This window comes from Dermacentor variabilis, unplaced genomic scaffold, assembly GCF_050947875.1.
Source record: "Dermacentor variabilis isolate Ectoservices unplaced genomic scaffold, ASM5094787v1 scaffold_12, whole genome shotgun sequence".
NCBI lineage: Eukaryota > Metazoa > Arthropoda > Arachnida > Ixodida > Ixodidae > Dermacentor > Dermacentor variabilis.
The window spans coordinates 61131077-61155646 of record NW_027460280.1 but is presented as its reverse complement, the minus strand read 5'-3'; the positions used below and the strand labels follow the sequence as shown (position 1 = coordinate 61155646).

Sequence of the window (24570 nt, the reverse complement as noted above, 5' to 3'; positions counted from 1 at the left end):
TGTTTTAATGTTAACAGAATTTTTCTTATATCGCCAGTGGTACATAGCACAAACCTACTTAATAATCTGGCTTGTCCGAATAGGAGCAGAATACCGAGACTAAAAATAATGATGCGAAATTGTATAATTAACAAAAATGCCCCAATCAATTTTTAAGATTAATTACTTTAGGGCACATATTGCAATACGCAAATTGAGGCCAGTGATTTCACAAGGCACGTTCAAATGGGACGAATTTTGTAACTAACACTAGTTTTGAGATAAGCGATGTCAAAACTGCGGTAGAAATAATGCACTGTTGTTCCACTTAGGTTTTTAATAAAACTGCTTTTTATATACTGTAGAACAAAAGTTATTGGAACACCACTGCAATTCGTGGCAAACTTTGGGAACGTATACCTCGAAAGTGGTGTCATCCTCAGAATTCACTCCAAATGGACATGTTATCCGAAGTCATCAGCTACAATTCATAAATTGCAATATGTGTCGTAATGTAATTAGTTTAAAGGTTAATTAGGACATCTTCGCTAATTAGCCAAGTATTCATTTTCAGTTTTCGCTGAAATAATATCAGCCAGAACAATCTAGCTCAAGGAGGAGAATTGTGCTACAAGCCACTGGTGATTTTTAAAAATCCTGCTGGTGCAAATTAAAGAAGAAAAAAAAACGTATGTATGCGTGTATGTATCTGGGAAAAAAATAGCTAATAAGTGAATTCGAAAATTTAGCCAATTAATCTGTACTTAGTTATATAGGCCTCATTGTTGTATAACCTATCGTTCTTCACATGGGTTCATTTCGCTCTCTAGAATAGGACAAGTTTTGCAGGGTAGGGGGCACCGAGCCCCTTCGTAACGTTTTCGGTGCACCGCCCCTTCCGATGCCCCTCCCTTTTCCGGACTTCTCGCCTGTGGATGCCTTCAGGACACGGAAGTCGATCGACCCTTTTCGCGACGATCCCGTGGGCGCCGCCATGTTTCATTACGTGGTCACGCGTCCACTGCTTGCCTCCGTTGCCTCCGTATTTACACTGGATGTACATGACGCCGGTGCGGCTCAGAAAAGTTTTGTTTCAGCGTGCATCGTAGATGGTGACTGGGTGGACGACACGATGCTTGGGTCCCAGCTTCAGAGGACATGTGTGCGTTTTCGGAGCTCATTACGTCTTGTGCAAACGGCACGCGCAGCGTATACGGTGCTTGTACTAGAAGCGGGGCTAGAGATGTATTCGAAACTGTCCAAACCTAATTACGCTTATGAATTAAATCAGGATCGATGTGTTTTGCTCTTCGTTCATAATTTGGCAAACACTTTGAAGCAGGGGCTTGTCATGTTTCTGACGCGGTGAAGTTTCTTCGTGCGGTCACTATCTGATTGATTGTTTATTTTCTGCCTGATCGCTCGCGGGTAGGCTCAGTCGCGATAGATTTGTTCTTGCTGCGCACAAGAACTTGGAACGTAGGTGTGCCTAAGTAACGCTTTTGTACAAATACTAGCTTGCATGCACTAGATCGCGCGAAACTTATTCTCGAACGGAAACAAGCTGTGGGTCGCGGGGTCGAATCACGGCCCCGGCGGCCGCATTTCTATGCGGGTGAAATGCGACAATTCCCGTGTACCGTGCATTGGTTGCACCTTAAAGAAGCCCAGGTGGTCAAAATTAATCCGGAGTCACTCACTACGGCGTGCCTCATAATCAAATTGTGGTTGTGACACGTAAAGCCACACAAAGTAATTTTAATTTTTAACAAATATTAATTGGTGCAAGATCAAACATTGGTGTCAGTTTAGTTCAAGCGCAAACGATTGTGAATGCCGACAAATCATCCGGCCGTGCTTTATGAATTTTTCGTGTTGCAAAGCAGAAATTATTTTGACTGATCTTATGGCACCGTGTTTTCGAGTATTGTACTACGTTATACAATTATACAAACCAGCACATAGCTTACTGCTTTCTTAGAGGATTTACTGCATTATATAACCCGTCCTCCATCAACCCCCGCCCTCCCCATTCTGATGATATACCTGCTGTCCCAACTAAATATCAACAAGAATTAAAAAAAAAAAATAACGGAGGGCCTTACGCGCACGGGACACATGTTGATGAACGTTGTTCATGCTATGCACGAGTATTTTTTTAAATTGTGAACAGTTAATTATCTGATTAGAATAATTAGCTAAATATGAATTCATTTAACCGATACGTTGTCAATGCAATGTTGCGGAGGATATTGAGAATAGGGCGACAACAGTGTTTGCAACAACCTATAGGTCTTGCGACGAGTGTCTCATTTCAGGAATCGCCAGCCGTTTGTGCGCAGGTGCGAGTGCAAGAGGGGAGAGAGAAAATCTGGGGGCTTTTGCTCATTGAATGCCTGACTTTGCCCAGGTACTACGAAGGAGACGTTTCTTTGCTCGTTTTGTACGCGCTTGTCCCCAGGCGTGCCGGCATTGCGGTTTGAGGTCGTGTGTGTCTGTGTTTGTTGGTCATGCAGAAGTACACGGGTGTATTCGCATTTCGCCCACATTGAAATGCGGCCGCCGTGGTCAGGATTCGATCCCGCGATCTCGTGCCCAGTAGCCCAACACCATAGCCACTAAGCAATCATGGCGGCTGCGTTAGAACAAAAGACAGCAGAAGACAGGTTGCTTTAGGTAATTTCTCGGCATCCTCTTCAACTTTTGCATTGACAACTTATCGATTAAGTAGCTTAATAAGTGTTAGCTAATTAGCCTAATTACATAATTATTTGTACACAATGAAAAATACTCATGACTAGCACGAACCGACGTCCGTAGAGCGCCGTTCGCAAAAAGCCTTCCTGTTTTTTTTTATTTTTTTATTTTTTTATTTTTTTATTTTTTTGCCTAGGACAGTCTGTATACATGTGTATATACCGCGTGTTTCCGCGAATACTTTAGGTACTATTCAAAAATAGCCGTTTTCAAATAAAAGGACGTTCCCTTTGGAGGCTTCCTTCGCGCTGCGGCTGTTGCACCGCGCTGGCTGCTCGCTGCCATGGGTGGCGTAAGCAGAGCGTCGCCTCAAGGGCCGCGGCTTTGCGCTGGCTGTAGCCTCCAAGTTTACCTTTCGCGCGCTCTGATGGCCGAAACTCGACTGGCCGCAGTTCTGCGGGTAATCGCATTTTTCCAGATCCAAAAGTTCATATGGCTTGTACGGAAAGCCCGCTTCAATTTACCAAAAAACTGTAATGAGCCGGCTGAAACTCAAAGTTTAAAAGTTACTTAATGGATGTCTGTTGATCAGCGACGAGCTACCCTGTACCACACCCCGTGGTCGCCACCACTGGAGGCATGCCTCCGAAGGAGCCGCCCTTTTGTTTCAAAGCGGCTATTCTTAAATATTGTTTAAGATGCCGTAGAAACACCCTGCATACATACACGTAATTTTTGAAAAATATAAAAGCGCTTGCTGAAACACCCGGCATATTAAAGCACCAACATAAATTAGCAGGGAGCTGCTTGCTGAAGCTTCATTTATTTGGTACTACGTTATATTTGGGAATGGCGGGTCTAATCAAACACAGCGATTTCTCTGTTCGTTCTCGTGCGTGTTCGTTTGTGCCGCTTCAAAATAGCAGCTCAAAAGGAATTGCTGCAGAGCCTTCGATCATAAGCATTGTATTACCGGCTCCGTGCTTGTGAAGGGTGCCCAGAAGTGATGCACTCGAGTGCATCAGTTACTTCAGTACTTTTCATTCCTTTTCTGTTTGCTCTCGCGGTCGCTCGTGCGTTTGTTCCCTTGCTGACTTTCTTTATTTCTAGCTCATCTTTGCTTGCTTGCTTGCTTCACGAAAACTCGTGCTGAGCAGCGTGATTTGTTGGCTGAACGAAAATCGTTGCTTCGTCATCACCAGCAGGCGGCTAGATACTGACGTACTGCTGAGCGCAGTCGGAGTGTCAGAACTCTGCAGATCTGCTTGAAAAGCATTGTGCTTGAATTCGTAGGGCTTACTGATTTGGTGCAATTGACAGAAAATGCATCCTAAAGGGATTCCAAGTGCATTATGTATTCTCCGGAAAGTGTATATATATATATGTGTGTGTGTTTTGGCTGAACTTAGCCGAGTTATTATTCTGGTAACCATTAACCGCTGCGCCTTTTACAGGAGCGCAGGCGTCCTACTATACGTGTTTTTGGTTGGCCTCTCGCCTTTCCTGGGTGTCACTGAGAATGAAACATGTGCGAACATTGAAGCTGCAGCGTATGCCATCCCTACTTCAGCTTCCGTCTCTGAACATTCACTTGATCTTATATCCAAGCTGCTGGCTGCGAACCCACAGAAGCGTCTCTCTGCCAGTAAAGCTCTTGCACATTGCTGGATAAAGGCAAGTGACCCAGAGCACAGTTTCTTTCACATATCTTCCTGAACTTCATGGACATTTGCATTCCTTCCTTTACTGTTATATTGTGTAGGAGGCACCAAGAACTCAGAACTTAAGCTCTTCTGCTCTGAGAGACTTTGTGAAGCGAAGAGATGAACTGGTAGGCTATAAAGTGAGTACGAAAGGCCTATATATGAAGACAAATGCATGAATACGCAATTTTTTTTTTGTTTTTTGATAGGGGCTGACAACTGGACTGGCACCATCGTGACAAAAGTTGGATTCAAGGACAGTCATCGACTAGTGTATATATGGGCACCTGCCGCAGAAGATTTTTAATTTTTAAGATGGCCAAGTGGAGAGACACAGTCAAAAAGACTGGGAGATGGCCAATTCCATTTATATTGTGTAAAATAAAGACTGTACTTGAAGAATGTAAAGAAACTTTCAACGCAACATACTATGGCTTGAGTTGCAATTCCATGACCTTGTGCCCGATAACATGGCTAGTTGGTGCAGTTTATTGCAACCTATCAGCTTTCATGTCTCAAACTGTGCATGTGTAATAAATCATTTTCATCTTTCTTATTTATGGGATTGAGCCACACTCCCCAACGTTTGGAAACTGGTCTCCACAACGTTAAATATTCATAACTGTTGTCGAAATTACATGTCTCGAACTCCCATGCCTCTTAACGTAGTTTTAAAAAGTTGCATATATATATATATCATAGTAAGCCAACAAAAAATGACACCAATGAGGAAATTACGTGTACTTACGAATTGAATTAAAGAAATAATAAATTAATGGAAATGAAAGTGGATGAAAAAACAACTTGCCTTAGGTGGGGAACGATCCCACGTCTTCGCATTACGCATGCGATGCTCTATCAATTGATCTACAGCGGCGCCGTTTTCCCATACACTTTCTTGGGTATTTATGTTTTACTACTAGAACCAACCCTGGGAGTGTTAGTCAGCGCCACCACTCACAAACCTTGGTGGCGTATGTGCAACAGCGGTCAAGTAGCATGTGTGGGTTTATTGACCAGTTGACTTCACCTAAAAAGATCACGTGCTCGTGGCGCCTGCGGCAGAAAGGAGCACACTTACGAAAAAAGCAAAAGAAAAAAAAGCATATTTACTTGCTAACATTTCGGCAGTGGCATCGGCTTTCGTCAGAGTAAATCGAGATACAGAAATCGTGAGCCATTCCACTCTTTGAAGGTGGATGACCAGCGAAGCTGTTTACTATATATATATATATATATATATATATATATATATATATATATATATATATATATATATATATATATATATATATATATATATGTATGTATGTATGTATGTATGTATGTATGTATGTATGTATGTATGTATGTATGTATGTATATCCTCTGCAGTACGAGAAGGATGAGCCATTGCATTCCTTGTTTGCTTAGGGGTTATGAACCATTGTTGGTGATGATAGTTTTTGTTGACGCAGAGCAAAAATGCACTGAAGTTTAGCCATAAACAACTTCGGTGTAAAAGTGCAGCCGCTTTTATGGGCACCCACACGCGGGCCATATGAAGAATACAAGGTGGTGCAAATGCGAGGAAAGATAATAATAGTGTGAAAGATGTACGCGTAAATCTAAGTGTGCCTGGACCGCACACATGAAAAAAAACTGAAGTCACAGGGCAAACTACCACATTCGCCACACATTTAGCGATGCTTGCAAATGAAGTAATAGCAACGAGATAGCAAATGCTCCATGACCAGAATTTGTTAGAGTAAGTGCAATAACACGCTGCTGTAAAACAAACAATGCCATAAGCAAGACACAATCATCATATCAATCATCATCATAGACAAGGACATGTGATACTTTCCCTGCGCTCTCGTTAATACCAGTCCGTACAATGCTGAATTAATCAATTAGGAAAGATCCCCGTACTTCTCGATCATGGTGTGATTTGAAACCTGATTGTATGATTGTTGCTTTAATATTGTCAAATGTTTGACCCGGCAGTGTCGAACGGGTTTAGACAACGGAAGATGTCAAGCTGCTAGGTGTCACTTGTGGTTGTTAAACAGGATGCGAAAGGATGCTACGTTCATGATGATGATGATGATGATGATGATAGGATGTTACAGTCTGACCGATGCACTACTGCATATGACACACTGAACACTCAAGTAAGTAGCCTAGATAACGTTAGTCCTGTCACAAGTAAAATCGTTATTGATTTAGACAGAAAAATTGTATGCCATGCTTATGGCAGTCTTTGATGCGTCATACGCGCACAAACTTTACAACGCGGTTATGGTAACCGGCAGGAGCAGAGGCTTTATATAGTCTTAGACGAGGTTACCATCTCGCGTACGTTCCGGGAGCGACGATAGACCACTCTTGGCGATTCTGCGAAACTGTTCTTAAGGCGGTCGCTTGGTGTCAATATGATACTCTAAGAAATTCTTCTTATGCATCATCAGTGCTTAAAGTCAAGGGTGGTCCGAGGAGGCCCGGCCAGATTATTATTAATAATATTATTATTATTATTATTATTATTATTATTATTATTATTATTATTATTATTATTATTATTATTATTATTATTATTATTATTATTATTATTATTATTATTATTATTGTCATCTCCTTTGAAAATTGGCGGGGACAAAACATCACCTAGCCTGCTTGAGTTACTGAGGTATTCTGTCAAGGATTTTGCTTCTAGCATTATTGTATACATCTCTAATTTTCTCTTCCTACCTTGTACCGCTGTCTATGCCTGTTATGCATCTGGTCGTATCAGTCTCTTCCCAGCTTCTTTCCTACCAATACTCTAAGCGTCTCTTGCTTATCTCGACGGCTGACCGGTTGATACTTCCGTCTACTTTAAATCCAAGCGCTTCTGGAAGTTGCACGTTACGTAGTGGTCTCGCTGGGTGGATCCCTTCGCATTACATTAGGATGTGCTGAGGGGTCTCCGGAATTTTGCTGCAGCATACACGTGCCTCATTTAACTGCGAATATTTGCTCCGGTATATTTTCGTCCTTAGGCAAACAACTCGAGCCTCATATAGCAAGGCACTTCCCTTCGTGTTAACATACAAAATTTCCCTTCTAATTAATTCTCATTCTTGTAAATCTCCATGGTCCTTTCCGTTCTTTGCATCCAATTCGCTGTCCCTGTTTCTCTCACTTTCTTCTGATTACTCGTGGTTGTCTATCTACACTTTCAATTACCCTGTACTTGGTTGCCAACTTTCTTGACTTCTTCCTCTATTCTGTGTCTTCGCTTTTTAGGTACAGATACTACTGCACTTTAGGCGCCCATTTATTTTGATCCATGTTCCTGAGTCTTTCTTCAAAACTAATTTTGCTCTGCGCTTCTCTGTCTTCAAACAAGGCACAACCCATTTCCCCTTGCACTACCTCATTTGTGATTTTGCCATGGGCTCCTAAAGCCAACCGGCCCACCGATATTTGGTTAACTTCCAACCCCGACAGTATATCCGATTTTAGGGACAGAATGGCGCTTGCGAACGTCAGCGCTGACACCATGACTCCTTTCCAGATTCCACGCACCACCTCACATATATTGTGGCGCCAAAGTACCCTGTGTTTCATTTTTTAATTATTTGAGTGCTGCACAATCAATGAGACATATATAACATACATAGTTTGTCCACTGTGTCACTTGTGGCATCGCTCAGTGGTTTGAACGGTCTTGAAATTGGCGCCATCTGCGCTTGGCTAGTTGAGCCAGTAGCTTGGCCTTTGACATGGCTTGACTGAATACTGTTGGCTTTTCCCAATCTACATATCATAAGATAATTTTTGAAAGTTAACAAATAATAAACGAATATATATAATATACATTACTTAGAAAATAAAGTTATCTTTGTAAATGTTTTTAACATTACAGATAAATTCACAAGTTAAACAAAGGACGGAAACTTCCGCTGTTTTTCTCTGCTTCCGTACGCGTTTAAACTAAAGTCATTCAACTGCGGCCAGTTTTTCCCATGTTCGTACCATTTTAATGCAATTCTTTTACTCGATTAATGCATGAACAAGTATGGACAGTGCTTGACTATTTGTGACTTCGATCTGGATGGGCCACGGCAAGAACTAATTGTCCTACGTCGACTTGAGTAGCTGTCGATTACGACGTTCGGAGCGTCCTGTGCTGGGCGCGAGCTCGTAGCGCTAACGTAGTCCTTTGGTTGGTTCATTTCGCTACTTGCTTCTATGGATGAAAGTAGGCGAGATCGAACTCTCTGGTGCGGCGGTCTCGAACCCAAGGTAACAGAAGAGCTTCTGCGTGAGCTGTTTGTTCAGGTATGTACACTGGGCAAGGTTCTGACTGGTGTTGTAGAGTTCGCGGGGCGCTTCTTTAGTTGCTGGGTGTACGCCGAACAAACCTTGTCGCGCCTGCGGTGCTTGTGCTGAGTCAGCCATGGCGGATAATACCTTTCTCGCGCCTTACGGCGCTCGACCTTCAATGTAACATCGCTGATTCTTCCGGAGGAGCAGTAGAAGCCGTAGTAGAGACCGTGCCTGCTCTCCTGGAGAGGTATCTTCGTTCGTGCCAGGCTTTTCGTATGCTGATCTCTGTGACCTTTTGAAAGCATTTCTAATGATCCGCTTTGAGTTAAATAAATGTCCTTCTGCGAAAACGTGCAAAAACGAGTAGGCGTGAGCCACGGCGTTACACTGATGTGCGTTAATATATAATTGCACATGCTCATTGTACTTCTTTTTGTGCTTGTTAGGCAGGGCCCGTGGAAGACGTAAAAATTCCAAAGGATAACAATGGACGGACCAAGAACTTCGCTTTCGTCACATTTGTTCATCCGGAATCAGTCGGATACACCCTAGCGCTCATGGATGGCATTTCGCTCTACGGCCGGCGGATTAGATTGGAGCGGAGGCCACATGCAGCTGTCGATGACACATACGTGAACATGATGAAAACTTACTACGACTACATGGATTCCGTCAGAGCGAGTGCAAACACGTTTAACCATCCTGTCGGCATGGGGAGCTCATCTTGCACACTTCAGCCCCAAAGACCACCGAGAGTTCTGATGCCTATGGACGGGCCAATGTCATTTGCTTCTGATCGTTCATTCGGGCCTGAATGTGTCCCATTTCACCGCGAGTACAGCCGATGCGCTCAAGCCTACCCGCCTGCCAACGAGTCCAAACAATACGATCGCTACTATGGTCAAGATCGCTACGATCGGCAAGATCGCCAAGGTCGGCCACCTGGCCTCTACACAAGATTTAGAGAATTTCGCAGTGACAAAAATGACACAGACATGCACAGCAAGTACCGCGGACAAAATGGATACGACAGAAGATATGAGGAGCCGAGACACAGAAGGCTTGAAGATCGAGGTGACTATCTCACGAAGAGACGCCGTTACTGACAGGTGAGTAATGGTTACCCATGGTTTTTGGGCAGACGTAAAGGTCAGATTGGTAAGGGCATCATCCGTACATTGCACTGTGTCTTTTCAAAATTTTCTAAGGTAGAGTACTGCCGAGGGTGCTGTCAAAATAATAAATGCAAGATGCTGCCGTGCTCTACTGTTAGTACTAGTACAAAAACTATTGTACAAAATATGGAGGTTTGCTTTTCAGTGACCACTCACCAGTGGCAGTAGCCTCAGTCAGTCCCCGCACAACTGCTAATCACTGAACACTTAACTCAAGTGAGCAATTGCCGTTTGCAACTAATTGGTTTGAACTTTCATTGGTTCGTACTCGGTTGCCACCTGAATGGACAATGTGCCTGTAATGAGTCGCTACTGAAAGAGCATGCCTCCGCAACCTTGGATTTGCTCATAGAGTAAATGCATTGCAAAGTAAATGCATCATCACACTTTGTTACGATTGTCGACTACCTTAGCCACTTGAGACACATTGTATGAGAAGCAAAGAAATACAGCACTGCGTCTTGTACAGTCAATATTGAATTGTTTACTGCGTGGCATGAACCTTCTGTTACATACACTGGCATTAAGCTGAATCCCATTGCGGGATTGGCCCATTGTTGATTGGCTGGTTGTTATTCTCAATCTCTATATGAACTGTTCCTGGTTAGCTACTTTGATTCATATAGATAGTGTCCTTTGTTTTTGGGTAAAACCCAATAATTCCAGATTTTTGCACCCTGAACATGTTAAATGAAAATCGTATTAAACCTGATTTCTCCCTGAAGCTTCACCGTTTCTTAATAGGTAGGAATAAATGACCTCATTACAAAACCAGTGAACACTGCTCAACGTGTGTGAGCAAGTGGTCAAGATATATTGTATTAATATTATTTGTCTATGATTATCATATGCCTCCTTTTCATTGAACACTCAAGCAAAAACTAGCATATGTAATATGTTCAGAGCATGCTGGTTTTGCTGAACGAAAGCTTATTGCCCGTTTTGTATCCGCATTTAGTATGTGGATGCAACTGGTGCATTGCAGTGTAAGTAAGGCCTGCCAGTGAGAGCTTGTATAAATAATTAGGTAACATAACTTGCAAACAGCTCCCTTTGTCATTAGTGTTCAAATGAAATGTTTGTGTCCAAAAGGGGGCCATTGCCTGTGTTAATTGTTTGTGAAAGTTTGCAAAAAAACCCCTGAATCTTGGGCTGTCAGACAAAAAGTCCTGATTTCTTCTAAATTTTCCTCTTTAAAAATAACATACAATTTTGCCCCTCGAATACCAAAACGAAGGACCCTACATATAAACTGATAACACATGATCTTTAATCGTATTCCTGAAACGTAACAGTTCTTGAATGTGCTATTTGCTTGAACCCTTTACATTTCACAAACGTGGGTTTCTTTTGTTTAGATTTGCAAGTGTTCCTTTAGCAGCTTGACTTTTTATAAACTATATTTCAAGTTTACGGCCAAAGGCCTGTTGTAGCGTTTGGTTCATGGTAAGGTGTGATATGCTGTTGATATGTATTGCATATAATTTTTATTTGTTGGAGAGTGTTAGTTTCCCTAGTTATTTAGGAAGGCATTTTGTGCATGTATACAAAGAAAAATGTTAAAATACACTGATAACGCAGTGAAAAAAATAGGTAAGCAATGCAACAAAAATCGGTCAGCATGTTATGCTGATCAGTAGCTACTTAGGTCAGATTGAGGAGAATTGGAGAATGCTTGTTTTTGCAATTGGTAGAAACTCATTCAGTCATTGGTCAGCACGTGAGAAAGAAATAAAACTTTATTGTTGCTTTGCGGTGGTTGATGAGCAGGAGGCCTCAGGCCAGGTCTCCCCTCTTAGCCTACAGTGGATCTGATGTATGCTGCCAAATGCTCTTGGTCCTGAGGGGTGGTGGCCACAGTCAGCCACCCAGGGTTGGGGGATAGGGATAGGGACGTGAGCTCTGGGAGTGGAGGATATGGAGAATGACAGATGACTATATTTAGAATGCACGATTTACAAAACATTCAATAAATAGGTGTGCCATGTCTGTTCTGGATATGCTGGCTCGTTAGCACTCAAATTTCATGCAAAGGTAACATTTCACAGCGGATGCATTTAAATACCACATTACGGTGCATCACGTGCCTGTTTCATTTAGAATAAATGCCAAGCATTAAAGTGTCTAGTTTGCAGGAATGGAATGGTGATGCTGTCTGTTATTATTTGACCAATGCCATAGTCTATGAGCAAACCAAGGTGTGTGAATTGTTTTGCCATTATGATGACAGTCTGTTTGATTCCTGCAAATTCCACACTTCTCATTTGTCATCGCCCTAATGACACAAACTTGTTTATTCTGTATGAAACGGGCAAATAATGCTCTCAAACGGGGTATTAAAATATAATCACCATGAAATGCCACCACTCAGCAAAATTTAAGTGTGAACTATTAAGACGGGAGGTTAGTCAGAAGTGTTACGTACACTTGGTGCTCCTATTTTGTCAGTGTTCACTATAAATGAGAAGCACTACTGAGCTGAGCCCACAGTACAGTTTCAAAGAATGCAATCATAAGTGATATCATAGCTCAACTTGTAATACGGGGTTTACTGCACTATAAACACACGGTCAACAGAAGTAGAAGTGGACAGGGCGCGATTACACAAGATGAACTTCCACCAACTAGCCCAACTTGCCGCTCATTGCTCAAGTATTTGCAGGTTTCGGGTGATGTGCTGGGCTCCATTGCTTTCATGTGTAGAATTATTCAATATGAACAGATTGGTGCAGTTATGTGGCTTAAGAAGTACTAGCACAAAATTTTTTTTTTACTTTTCTTGCTGTACTAGCTAATCCATAATCGCAGTATGAGGCTTCTGTGGCTTGTGACCACTGTAACAGGTTGACTGACATGTGCATCAGCAGTTTATGATACCACATAAGTACTACTTCCAATTTTTGTGGCTTGTAGAGTAACCCTTATAAGTACACCCTACGCCAAGAAGCCATGCTCCATTTGGCGCACATTTCGAATTTGCTGCATTAAAAGAAGGGAAAATCCATTTTTTTTACTTGTTTGAGGAATTGAGACATCATACCGTGATTAAAGAGACACTAAAGAGAAAACAATTATAGCTGGATTAGTAAATAGACCTTCTACAACACCAAAAGTACCACTCTTACTGTGAGAGGAGACTTGGTAAGCCAGAAGAGATGCAAAAAGAAAAGACAGGTGGCGATGCTGCCTTCAAGTTCACGCACCAGCTCACTGTGATGATATGGATTTTGACAGTGTCTGCTTGGGCCTAGTTAATTTCTTATTGGTAAAGATGGACTACATTGTATTCGAAGGGAGCCAAAAACAGAGCTTAGCAAGTTTTGAGAACTTTTACTGAACCACAAATGCCCCAATGTGAGAAAATACTTTGAAATTCATGAAGTCACTGTCATACTGGTGCTGTGGTTTCAGTGTAAAAAAAAAAAAAGGAACATTAAGCTTAGTTTTCTTTTCTAAGCGTTTACTTAGAACTGTAAAATTAATGAAAATAGTCTTTTTAAAGAATACCTAATGGTATAGACGGACTTAACGTTTCTCTTTAGTGACCCTTTAGGAATTGGGTGGCATCTAGTGAAGCAAGAAAAGGGGAATATACAAAATTTTTTTGTGTCGGTACTCCTCTAAAGGGAATATGTTGAGTGTAATTACAGATCCTTCCAGATCAACACAAATTCTTCTAAGTTGGTATTTCCTAATGTCCTGTGTGGCAATGAGCTTTAGGCCAAACCAGTTCTGTGGAAGCTTGTAAGGTGGAGGAACTTCTATGAATGGAAAGCATTGTCACCCACCTGAAAGTGGCACGAAGCTACAAAGGAAGCCCTACAGGTTTCTCAGAAAGAAAGCTTTGAAGCCGGCACCACCGTCTTTCCAGGGCAGTCGCTGTAAAATCTGAGCTAACCAGGATGCTAGCCTATTGTAGGGCAAAGCAGAGTTAATCGATAACTCGAAACGTTGCCGCACTGAATATTGGAAATCAGTTCTGCAGAAGTCTGCAATTTGAAGGAAGCTTTATGAATGAACTTTATGTAATGATTGGCCATGTGCAGTATTTTACACAAGGGTTTACACACAGCTGTACCAAATTTCTGCTTGCACAGCCAAGTATGCATTCATCGTGTGTGTCAAACACATACGAAAAAAGAGTAAGTTGTGAACAATGTAAGCATTAAACTAAGAAATATGCACCACCATGTTACATGCAAATACAATAAAAGGGCACTATAGGCTTGATGGCATTTTATGTGAATACCGGTCTCTCCTTACCACTGCATAGTGCCACCATTGGGCCACAAACCTTTAATTTTGCATGGTGTGCTGCTTTTTTATTTGTTTGCGTGTTCTGTTTCTTAGTCTAAGGCTACGTTCACACTTGGGAAACCGCAAGCGGACGGAAAAGGCAAAGCGGCCGGATAATCCTGTTCGTGCATCTACAAAACGTTCACATTTGTTTCGCCACTGCAGCGGAAACCACTTCCGCTTTCGCCCACATCTCTCCAGTTTGCGTACGTTCGTCCGCGTGGTGGCACTGTTCATCACACTATTTCAAGACATACGTTCATTCATTGACCCATCAGTTACTAAAAGCTACCATTTTGCGCAACTGCGCGTGTCGTTTTTAACTTTCGTCTACCATGGAAGATAAACAAGACATATTTTCGATAGCTTTACCTAGTTGCTTTTCCTAAAAATACACAATGAGCAACGGGAAATGTTAAATTTTACGACCGGATGTTTACATGCGATTGCAGCTTCTGGTAAAGCGGAACGTCTTTACGCTTCGCCTGGGCGAAGAAATCGGTCCGAGACCGATTTTTTCGCTGCCTGGTTATCCGCCCGTTTCTCCACCTAGGCGGGCAAATTTTGTGAAGTTTTTTTCGCTTCTGCCTGCTTCGAGACCAAGTGTGAACGCAGCCTAACAGTGTGGCCTTTATTTCCATGCTTGAGCTGCATGTTAACAATCCCAAGTAAGCAGTCAACCCTTGTTCATTTAATGCTTCTGCCGAGCTTGTATTTGTGTAAGCACTTCTTGGGTATTGCTTGTAGTTGAAAAAAAAAAAAAAAGATTGGCTCTTAGTCACATAAACCTCTGTGTGAAAGCTAGAATATTGGGGAAGGATGGATTAACAACTAGGTGGTCATGCTTATTTCAGATTTTGACTCGCTTATTTTGTTTTGATAATCTCACGTGGTTGTTCTTGTTTACCTTCCAGTGCATCTTGCTAAAGCACCGCTACCACCCCTCCTGGCTATGTGCGTAATTGGTTATTCCATTTTGCTCTCATTATTCATACAAGAACATTTAATCATATTTGTGCCACAGGTACTGCATTAACAATGTACTTAAAAATTTCATGGTTTGCTCATCAGATTCGCAGCGTCTGTTTCACCACTTGTTTTATCACACACATGGCACACACAGCATTTGTAATGTTGAAATGTTAACAGGCTTTTGTACGGGCAGTGAATGCCATTCTAGAAAGTACTTGGGCAGTATTTCGCTCACCTTTAGTTCACTGTGGTATTTGTTTGCTGTTGACTAGTAGAGATTTGCATGTAGTTAAAAAATCAATTTTTGTGCAACATATATGAGACAATGATATTACTGCCTGTGGTTTTTATTGTCCACAGCTGGTACCGACACCGTTTATTTTATGTGCTTGAAGTACATACAGTCTGAGGCACAGGCATTGTCAGGTTATTTATGAAGCTGCAGCATCTTTCATGTTCTCCGTTAAACTTTTGTGGGGCTTTTCATTTAGTTTGATATTGTACAGATGTTTTGTGACAAGCGCTGAAATTTTTAAGGGAATCTTTATGGCAATCTGATTGCCTTGCGCACGTTAATTGGCTTGTAAAGTTTGTATTGTGTAGCTTCTTATTTAAGGCTCACAAAACTAAGGCTAGTTCCCCTAAGTCCGCCCTTATTGTTCTAACCCCCTTGGAATCTTTAGGAAGTGTACACTGTAAATAGCTGTTATGAAATTGTACCTGTGCAAGGCTCGTGATGTATATGCAATTGTAATGCATTTCACACAAGTGTAGTGCATGCCATTGCAGCTGTCTTACATGCAGAGAGGTGGGACTCTCTCAGAGAGTAGTCCTTCTGGGTGAGGAAATATGCTCTTGTACAAACCATTTCATCTTTTGAGACCTGACGCCAGTCATCTTATCACTGCATAATTTTTTTTTTGTTATATGCAATACAGAGAGTTCTGATGGATTTCAATTTCATTCGTACAAAATGTGACATCATCACTTTTTACTTGGGCATTCATTGGTTTGATGTACATTTGGAGGTGGCAAAATGTCACCACAACTTGTCACTAATTTTCAAATGTCATGATGTGTCATGGAAAAAAAAAAAAAGAAACTAAAGGTACCTGAGCACACTGCTGCATATATTCTTTTTCTTTTGTAGTTGCTCATCATCAGATCTCACTTTTATTTTTGGAAACATGACTGGTAAGCTCAAATTACATCCTTGTGCCAACTGTTATGGTTTTATTTGAAAGATGACTATCTTTATTTTGAAAATTATGTGCAGTGTTTTGGCAACTTGACTTTCGGAAGGCACTCATGAAAAGTAGTTATTTGTACTAACTGGTTTGCTGGGTTAATGCAGCCTTATTTCAGGCACGAGGATGAGGGTTTTTTGTTTGTGGAACACAGAGGTCTTAATAAAGATGTCAGCTCTACTCCTTCACTGTCACTTTCAGTTGTGCATTTGCTTTGTTAAAACAGCTTCTACTTCTGGGAGTCCTCACAGCGTCAGTTGTGACATTGTGGGAATTTTCGTGGCACATGCAGTAGATGTAATGCAGGAAAAAGAAAAGTCATGTGACGAGTTTCATGCTGTTATAACCATTAAATTTGTAGAACAGCATTTGCAGCTTGTGCTTAAGTGTGGTAATAATTTTCTAGTGAACTGCTTTTTATTCATGGTTGTGGTAGCCTTTCGGGTCTGACCATTTCCATAATCACTAATGCAGGAAATGTTGAAAACTGTACCGCGTTCCTCAGCATTTTTCCAGAAATGCAGCACTCGAGCAGGTCATAATATGAACATAAGCTATGCACAATGCCACTAACATTGATAAGCGCTTCCATCTAGTGTCGAAAACTGCAACTAGAATTGGGCTGCTGGATACACTTATCATTGATTCACACTGTGAGAAATTTTTCCTCATCATGGCTACATTTGCTAGTGGTAGAGAAAGAGTTAAATTACTTTAATCCTTTGTTATATTTATTTGAAGATCAGTGGTCATCTCTACGAAATGAATTGTAGCCTGTGTTGAATATTGCGAGCTCTGCATTAGGAAGTGTGACATGCATATGAAACATGCATATGAAACATGAGGCTACTTTTGTCTTGCCCGCCGTGGTTGCCCAGTGGCTATGGTGTTGGGCTGCTGAGCACAAGGTCGTGGGATCGAATCCCGACCACGGCGGCCGCATTTCGATGGAGGCAAAATGCGACAACACCTGTGTACTTCGATTTAGGTGCACGTTAAAGAACCCCAGGTGGTCAAAATTTCTAGAGTCCTCCACTACAGCATGCCTCATTATCAGAAAGTGGTTTTGGCACGTAAAAGCCCCATAATTTATATATTTATACTTATATCTTAGCAATCTTCACCATTGTCTTCCTTGCAGAATAAAAAGCAAGAGTTGAAGGCTGTCAACTCAACAGAGTTGCTGTAGTTACTGTTGGGTCACATGACGTTAATTTATGTACGGTCTCTGTCAAAGATTCCAGGTCACAGTGCACACTATTGATGTTGCTGTGTAATTGTGCTGTGTTGTCCCTACCCTCTGTTCTTGGAGTGTAGAGTGCGAGTCCTCCACACCCTTCAAGAGCTTTGGAGCTCTGGACATGCAGATACAGTATCCACTAAATCTCCCAGAGCAAACTTTTGTCAGCTCTGGAACTGTACACTCAATTTTGTCAGTGCTGAAGTCCCAGCATGTCACAAGGGCTGGGGAGGGATGGTAGTGCCCTGCCTCTGGATCCGCTAGTGCTGTGACACTTTTTCTGGGTTGGGATCACTGTGTCAGTCAATGGATGCAGTCACATTGGGTATATGGTAGCTAATAACAGGGTGACACACTTGATTACATTTTACACTAATGCTAGTTCTGAAAATTCTTGCAGGTGGCCGTTCATTAAAGATTGCCCTGTAACTGCTAGAATACAATGCAGCTGTTCATATAGAGGTACCAGGGCTTATTAATTTGGCCGACTGGGCAGTTGTTTGCAAGGTTTCAGCAACTGCCACGCAAGTGGAAGAATTAAAGAGATCTGTACACTGACGTACAGAAAATAGATGTTTCACATGCCAGTCCTGTGCAGTTATGAGAAGAGTTCAGGCTTTAAAAGTTTGGCAATGAACTTTGCTGGCAGTGCAGGCCTAGTAAAACATGTTGAGCTAGTTGGTGCTTTGTGTTAAGAGAAAAAACCAGCCAAAACACTTATTACACCTGTCTTGAATGTTTCCTGTGTGCGTCTTTCTATGGCTGATTTTTTCTTAATACAGTGAAGACCTGTGTAATCTAATATTTTCCAATCCTTGCCACTGCTGTAGGCAGGACACTGGGCTTGTCCACAACATGATGATGTTAGTTTCGCATGCAGAGAGAATCCAGAAGCTGTGTAATAAATCTTTAACAGCCATTCGATGTAGAATAGGTCCTTGTGGGGACTGCAGTGGTTGAATTGTGTAAAATAGGCTTTCACTTAATTGTGCATGCTCAATCGCATTCTCTTCGTATTCCTTTTTCAAAACCGAAATGTGAAGCTCATCGGCAATGTAATTGTATCGCATGGCCACATCATCGCTGGGTTAATGTGTCTGTTTGAGCCGAGACGGACAAATTTATTTACAGAAAGTTGGAAAGGCTGGCCTAGTCTATGGTTTGTTTTGATCTGCTACTCTACACTGTGGAAGGGGAAAAAAATGAGTGATGATGAACACTGCATTGCGATATCTCTAAAGCCAAGTGTCTAGCCCAGTGGCTTGTAAAAAGGCTAAAGCTGCCCTCATAATCACGGCTGCGCCATTTGTGTCAGACCAAGAACTCAATACAAAGTCATCACTTTGTAGTTGACTAATGACAGACTATGTTCAAAACAAGAAGAAAAAACCAAAATGAACCAAATAAGTAGCCACTGCATGGGAACTATGCTTAGAAAAATTTTTAAAGGCATATGTTGTCTCCTCACTTTATTTATTTATTCATTCATTCATTCATTCATTCATTCATTCATTCATTCATTCATTCATTCATTCATTCACATATACTGCAGCCACGGAGTAAGACATTTAGGAGGTGAAACTTCCGTCAGCGCGAGCGAGCACGGGCGACCAGATAAGGTCACAATTGTTGTATGCGCTGACGGGGCCGTATACAGTGGCGGCACCATGCGGCGCGTCGTAGAAGCCGCAGCGAAAAAAAAAAAAAAATGCAGTGCCCGGGCAGCCTGCTCCGGCGCGCTGTCAACGGCAGTAATTTCTTTCCAGGCCGCCAGGCGCCGCCAGCACGATAACGGCTCCGCGGGCTTGTGACCTTTTCTGGTCGCCGCAAACAGCGAAGTTTCCTCTCCTAAATGTTTCTTGCTCCGTGACTGCAACCCAATATAGAGCTATAGCAGGAGTGGGAACATTATACATTACTATACATTACACATTAAAAACACACATAAACACAAAAAAATGAATGATCAAAAAGAATCACTTTACATGCTAGCGAAGTGCTTGCCAGTGGTAGCTATGAAATCTTTTAGTGATAGTGAACGAATGTTACCGTGTTGATAACTCCAAAGCTATATTGTACATTGAAAAAAACTGTACTTGAATGTGTTGGTACAAGCATAAATAGGTGTTATGTTCAAGGCGTGGGAGCTGTGGGTACCGTATATGTCTGATATATATATCATAAGAAGCCAACAAACACTGACACCAAGGACAACATAGGGGAAATTACTTGTGCTTAATAAATAAAGAAATGATAAATTAATGAAAATGAAAGTGGATGAAAAAAAAAAACTTGCCGCAGGCGGGGAAGGATCCCACACGATTAACAATTATGACATATGTCATGTCTGACAATCCTTGTTTGCAGTATTTCTGGTTTAATTCTCTAAGCCTAAAGTATCTGCTCATTTGGTAACCATATTATGTACACTCTTTTGCAAAAAAGTAAGGACCATCCAAGTGTTGCTGGGATTGGCAAACTGGTCTTTAACATTTTTATAGATAGGCTGTTCATCTTAAATGTTGCATTTCTTATAATGCTTTCCAAATGTATACTGTAGCACCCGGTAGGACCTGAAATGTGATGCCAGCAATTGGAACACGCATTTATTACAGAAATATGTAATGCAACAAAAAATGCTTATAATTACATGAGATTGAACAGAGTATGGAAGCATGTAGCATAAGGATTAAAAGCTAATCAAATTCGTACATGCTCATGGTAGTTTATTATGCAGCACTCGTAGTTAGGATGAAGGATGAAAGAAGAGACATTGGATATGTGCTGTCCTGTATCGTGTATGGTTCCTTTTCTCTGTCTTAATTATTTATTAGTGCTGCATGGGACTACTACTATAAGCATTGTAGTTGTATAAAAAACAACATGCGCTACCTGCTGGTACCATTACAGTAGTACTGGCTTTTAAAATTTTAATGTCTTTTAAAGTCTGGCTTTAATGTCTTATGTGTACTGTAGTACCTGTGATTTTCAAACATGAATTGGTACACACTGGTGGAAAACCATTTAAGAAATTGCTTTGGCAGCACTGTCATAACTGCAAGCTAGTAAGTAGTGGAGGCACTTTTAGTAACATGATGCGGTTTTGCTACAGCAGTTGCCACCAGTTTTCAAGCGCTGAGTGTCCTGGGCATAAAACGTACTCAAATGTAGGTGCCCGCCTCACGCATTAAAATGTGGCAGTGGGCTGTGCAGCAAGTGATGAAACATGGTCTCTTCTCATTCAGTTTCGAGTGCCTCCTTTTTTTCTTCTCTAAGCCCATGGTGCTTGGAGAATAGTGTCTGTACATTAAAATCTTAGAGAATATTAGAGAGTGGCTGCAAAATAATGCACAGTGTCTGCACAGCGAAATGGTTGGACTGTCTTCTGGGGAGTGCTGGGTTCCCATACCAACCAATCTCGTGCTACTGCATTTCATAATGATTCCATCTCTTATCGTATCTTGCCACACTCCCATCACTGGAATGACTGTGGTGGTTCTCTAGCTCCATACTGCCATTAAAACGATGGCTACTTCCAACAAAAGGCCACAAAGTATGGGCTGAACATGGCAAATAAGCTCTGCAGAAATCTGCAAGGTGATGGAAATTTCATGAAAGGGTAAAATTGGCATGACTGTGACTAATGTGAAGCTACAAAAGGAAACCCGTACGGGTTTCTCAGAATGAAAGCTTCGAAGTTTAAAGAAGAATTTGTCCTGGTTTAGGCGATGGAACTTGGGACCATATTCAGTGTCCCTGTGCTTTGAGTTGTCGATCAATTCGGCCTCACCCTGCAGCCTGCTAGCCACCTGGCTAGCTCAGATGGCAGAGCAACCGCCCTGGAGAAATGTTCGTTTGGGTTTGATCTCCGGCCAGGATTAATTCTTTTTCGACTTCGAAGCTTTCTGAGAAACTTGCATGGGTTTCCTTTGTAGCTTCGTGGTACAGCCCAGATGGATGCCAGTGTTGTTACCCTTTCATAAAAGTAGGAAATGGTGATATCTTGTCTTCCTCAGCTTCTGCAACTCATGCAGAGATCGTACTCATTGTCTTACCTTGTGCAGGTCCCCTTCTGTCACAAGCAAAACTGCTCACTGATTTCTTACTTTTTCTTTTCTCGCGATGCTTTCACGCATCACCAAGGTTCAGGTATGCAACTTAGTGCTTTTAGTATTTTTTTCCTTTCATCATTTCATTTCTTAGGTCACATACACAGTTTGGGCATTATGACTCTATAGAAGTCAAAGAAGCTCTTATGAAAAAACATTACTTTTGAAGTTCAGTTCAAGTCTATTTAAATAAAAGTAGCCATGTGAAGAATGATTGCTTGTGCAGCAGCAGAGGTGAAAGTTGTGTGTCAGATTCCAAAAATGTGTCCCGATGTGCAGATGCATTGCTAATCAGTGGCTTAGTTCTAACTACAGTAGAAGTTTATTTTTTTTTTTTACATCACTCGGGACCATACAAAATGTTCACTACAGCAGTAATTTTACTGGGGTTTAAAGGGCGACACCCTGAACTCTTCATAGAGCCAACAAAACTATTTACTGTATTTACTCGAATTCGACGAATAGTTTTCAGTTGGCTTGCATTTCAGGAAAGTTTTATTTTCGACGTTCCTAATTTGGCGGATTGGCACAGAATCGAGGCTGGCTTAAATTTGAACAAATTCAGTATTATCACGTTAGTCGACGGCTAACAATCCAAGGAGGGAAAAAAGAATTAGGAAGGACGAACTTCGTTGCCCTTCGATTTGCATCAGCACTTTTACAGAAACTGCCATGCGATACTCTAAAAACAGTTTCACCCTTTAGGGGGTATATTTGCCGCACAACGATAATCGTCATCTGTCTTGCCCGCATTTCCTTTCTTTAATGCCGCGAGCGCGGTACTTCCAAGTCTCTAACGGCATGCGCGTTTTCAGCATAACAGAGCATTCTCGACAGGAAAGTAGCTAGCGCAAGGTTTTCAAGAAAGGAAACGCAAGCAAGACGGATGATTATTGTGTGGCAAATATAAGCCCCAAAGGGTGCAACTTTTTTCAAAGTAGTTTCACGAAGATTCAACAGAAATCGGAAAGCATGTCGGCTTGCTCAGGCCGCCGCTGTTAGTTGCAACGGATATCTTGCACTCTAAAAACAGTTGCACCCTTTGGGGTGTATATTTGCCACATCACGATAATCGTCATCTGTCTTGCCCGCATTTCCTTTCTTGAAAATGCTGCGCTCGTTACTTTCCTGTCGGGAATGCTATGTCATGCTGATAACGCGCATGCCGTTCGTTACTGGAAAGTATCTGGCTAGCCGCGTTAAAGTAAGGAAATGTGGACAAGACAGATGACGATTATTGTGTGGCAAATATGCACCCCAAAGGGTGCAACTGTTTTTAGAGTGAGTAATCGTCATCTGTCTTGCCCGCATTTCTTTAACGCTGCGAGTCCGGCCGGTACTTCCAAGTCACGAACGGCATGCGCGTTATCAGCATGACAGAGCATTCTCGACAGGAAAGTAACGAGCGCAGCGTTTTCAAGAAAAGAAATGCGGGCAAGACAGATGACGATTATTGTTGTGTGGCAAATATACACCCCAAAGGGTGTAAACGTTTTTTAGAGTGTAGGCTTTTGCAGATTACTACTTGTGTTTACTTTTTGCGCACTCGCGCGCCGTTGTTGCAGCGAGGCCCAGCTGCAATGGGCGTTGGTTGCGCTTCTGAGAGCGAGGCCACGGGTTCGATTCCCGGCAGCGGTAGCCGCATTCTGATGGGGGGCGAAATGCATAAAACGTCCGTGTGCCGTGCTTTACAGCTGGTCAAAATTAATTCTGTCTCCTCCACTGCGGTGTCGCTCTAACCCACTACGCAATTTTCGGACGTTAAAGCCATAATTTAATTTGTGTACCCTCGTCCATTTTACCGCACGTGTGTTCGGCTTCAGCTCTCTGGACAGAAAAAAAAAAAAACGCTACTGACGAGTAAGTCTGTGAATAAACTTTATTCAATCGGCGATGCGCGCAATGTTTCCTTGTTCTTGTTCCCTTGTGAAATGGCGCAACCCACTCTAGGGGATCGGCCTTGAATCGGGCGGTGAAGGAACTGTTAGCATAATCAATTATCTGTATATTTTTTGAACTTTGTGAATATTACAAGCATTTAGAAGAATTCTAACATGCATTTCGTTTGTCTCACGCAGAAAAAAACAGTGGGCTTCACAAACGTTCCTGTGGCTGTAGCCCAGTACGGTAGCCCCAAAGAGAACAGTTGCAGGAAGAGTCAAATTCAAGCGAAGCTTTTAGGAAGGTTCTAAAAATCTTTTCCGTTGAGTAATGAAACGTCGGCATCTCCAAAAGAAATGTTCCAGAGATTCATTCTCATTGCATAAAAGGCACAAGGACGATATAGCCAGACCGGACCTGTGTATGTAAAAGTTCAGTGGGGGTACTCGGCACCGTAGTCTTGTAATCGTTACTTCAGTTTTTCTAGAGGAGCACCATTTGTTGTTCCAAGGAAAACTTAAATGCGGACTTAGATGCGGGAAATCAGATGTTGCAAATGGTGATGGCGCGAACTTATTTGTAATGGTACATTTTTTGAATCGCGCCGCAGTGATGAAAGCTGACGAAGGTAAAATGGGGATTATAGGACCATCGTGGGATGCTACTGTCAGTGTATCTGCATATTCGTTTAAGGCTAGACCTTTGTGGCCTGGCACCCACACTATAGGAACGAGACGTGTCTTGGGAGAAGAGAATAGAAAGTTCGTAATGAATCTGGCAATTGGGGTATGGTTGGTGAAGAACAGACAGACAGGCAATCGGTTAAGATTATGGCTAATGACAGAGATGGTCGTAATTTGCGTAAAACTATAGACAGTTGCCAATAATTCCGCCTGGAAGGCGTGAAGTCAGGTAGCCGAATCGAAAAAGACTAGATGTGGTCATAGGCGGAAAGTTTCAATGTCTCTTGGGGGGGGG

The 24570-nt window shown here is 42.0% G+C and overlaps 2 protein-coding genes across 3 annotated transcripts in view; both read left to right on the top strand.

Annotated features, from left to right (window-relative positions):
• The window catches only part of trio (trio Rho guanine nucleotide exchange factor), a 299147-nt gene extending 294212 nt beyond the window's left edge, over positions 1–4935 (top strand). For both annotated transcript variants that reach the window (XM_075677244.1, XM_075677243.1), the window contains exons 61-63: positions 4131–4350; positions 4439–4519; positions 4589–4935. In XM_075677244.1, coding sequence (XP_075533359.1) covers positions 4131–4350; positions 4439–4519; positions 4589–4618 — 331 coding nt within the window. In that variant the 3' untranslated portion in view covers positions 4619–4935. The remainder of the gene's footprint in view (positions 1–4130; positions 4351–4438; positions 4520–4588) is intronic.
• A 3372-nt stretch (positions 4936–8307) lies between these two features.
• LOC142566098 (uncharacterized) lies at positions 8308–16550 on the top strand. Its single transcript, XM_075676868.1, has 3 exons — positions 8308–8684; positions 9119–9781; positions 15058–16550. The coding sequence occupies exons 1-2, from the start codon at positions 8595–8597 to the stop codon at positions 9776–9778; spliced, it is 750 nt and encodes a 249-aa protein (XP_075532983.1). The 5' UTR covers positions 8308–8594; the 3' UTR covers positions 9779–9781; positions 15058–16550.
• Positions 16551–24570: the final 8020 nt, after the last annotated feature.

Excerpts from the sequence above, each read along its gene's own strand:
- LOC142566098 (XM_075676868.1), top strand. The coding sequence starts at position 8,595 with ATGGATGAAAGTAGGCGAGATCGAACTCTCTGGTGCGGCGGTCTCGAA. Across the intron at positions 8,685-9,118 it reads TGCGTGAGCTGTTTGTTCAG|GCAGGGCCCGTGGAAGACGT; the intron begins GTATGTACACTG and ends TGTGCTTGTTAG.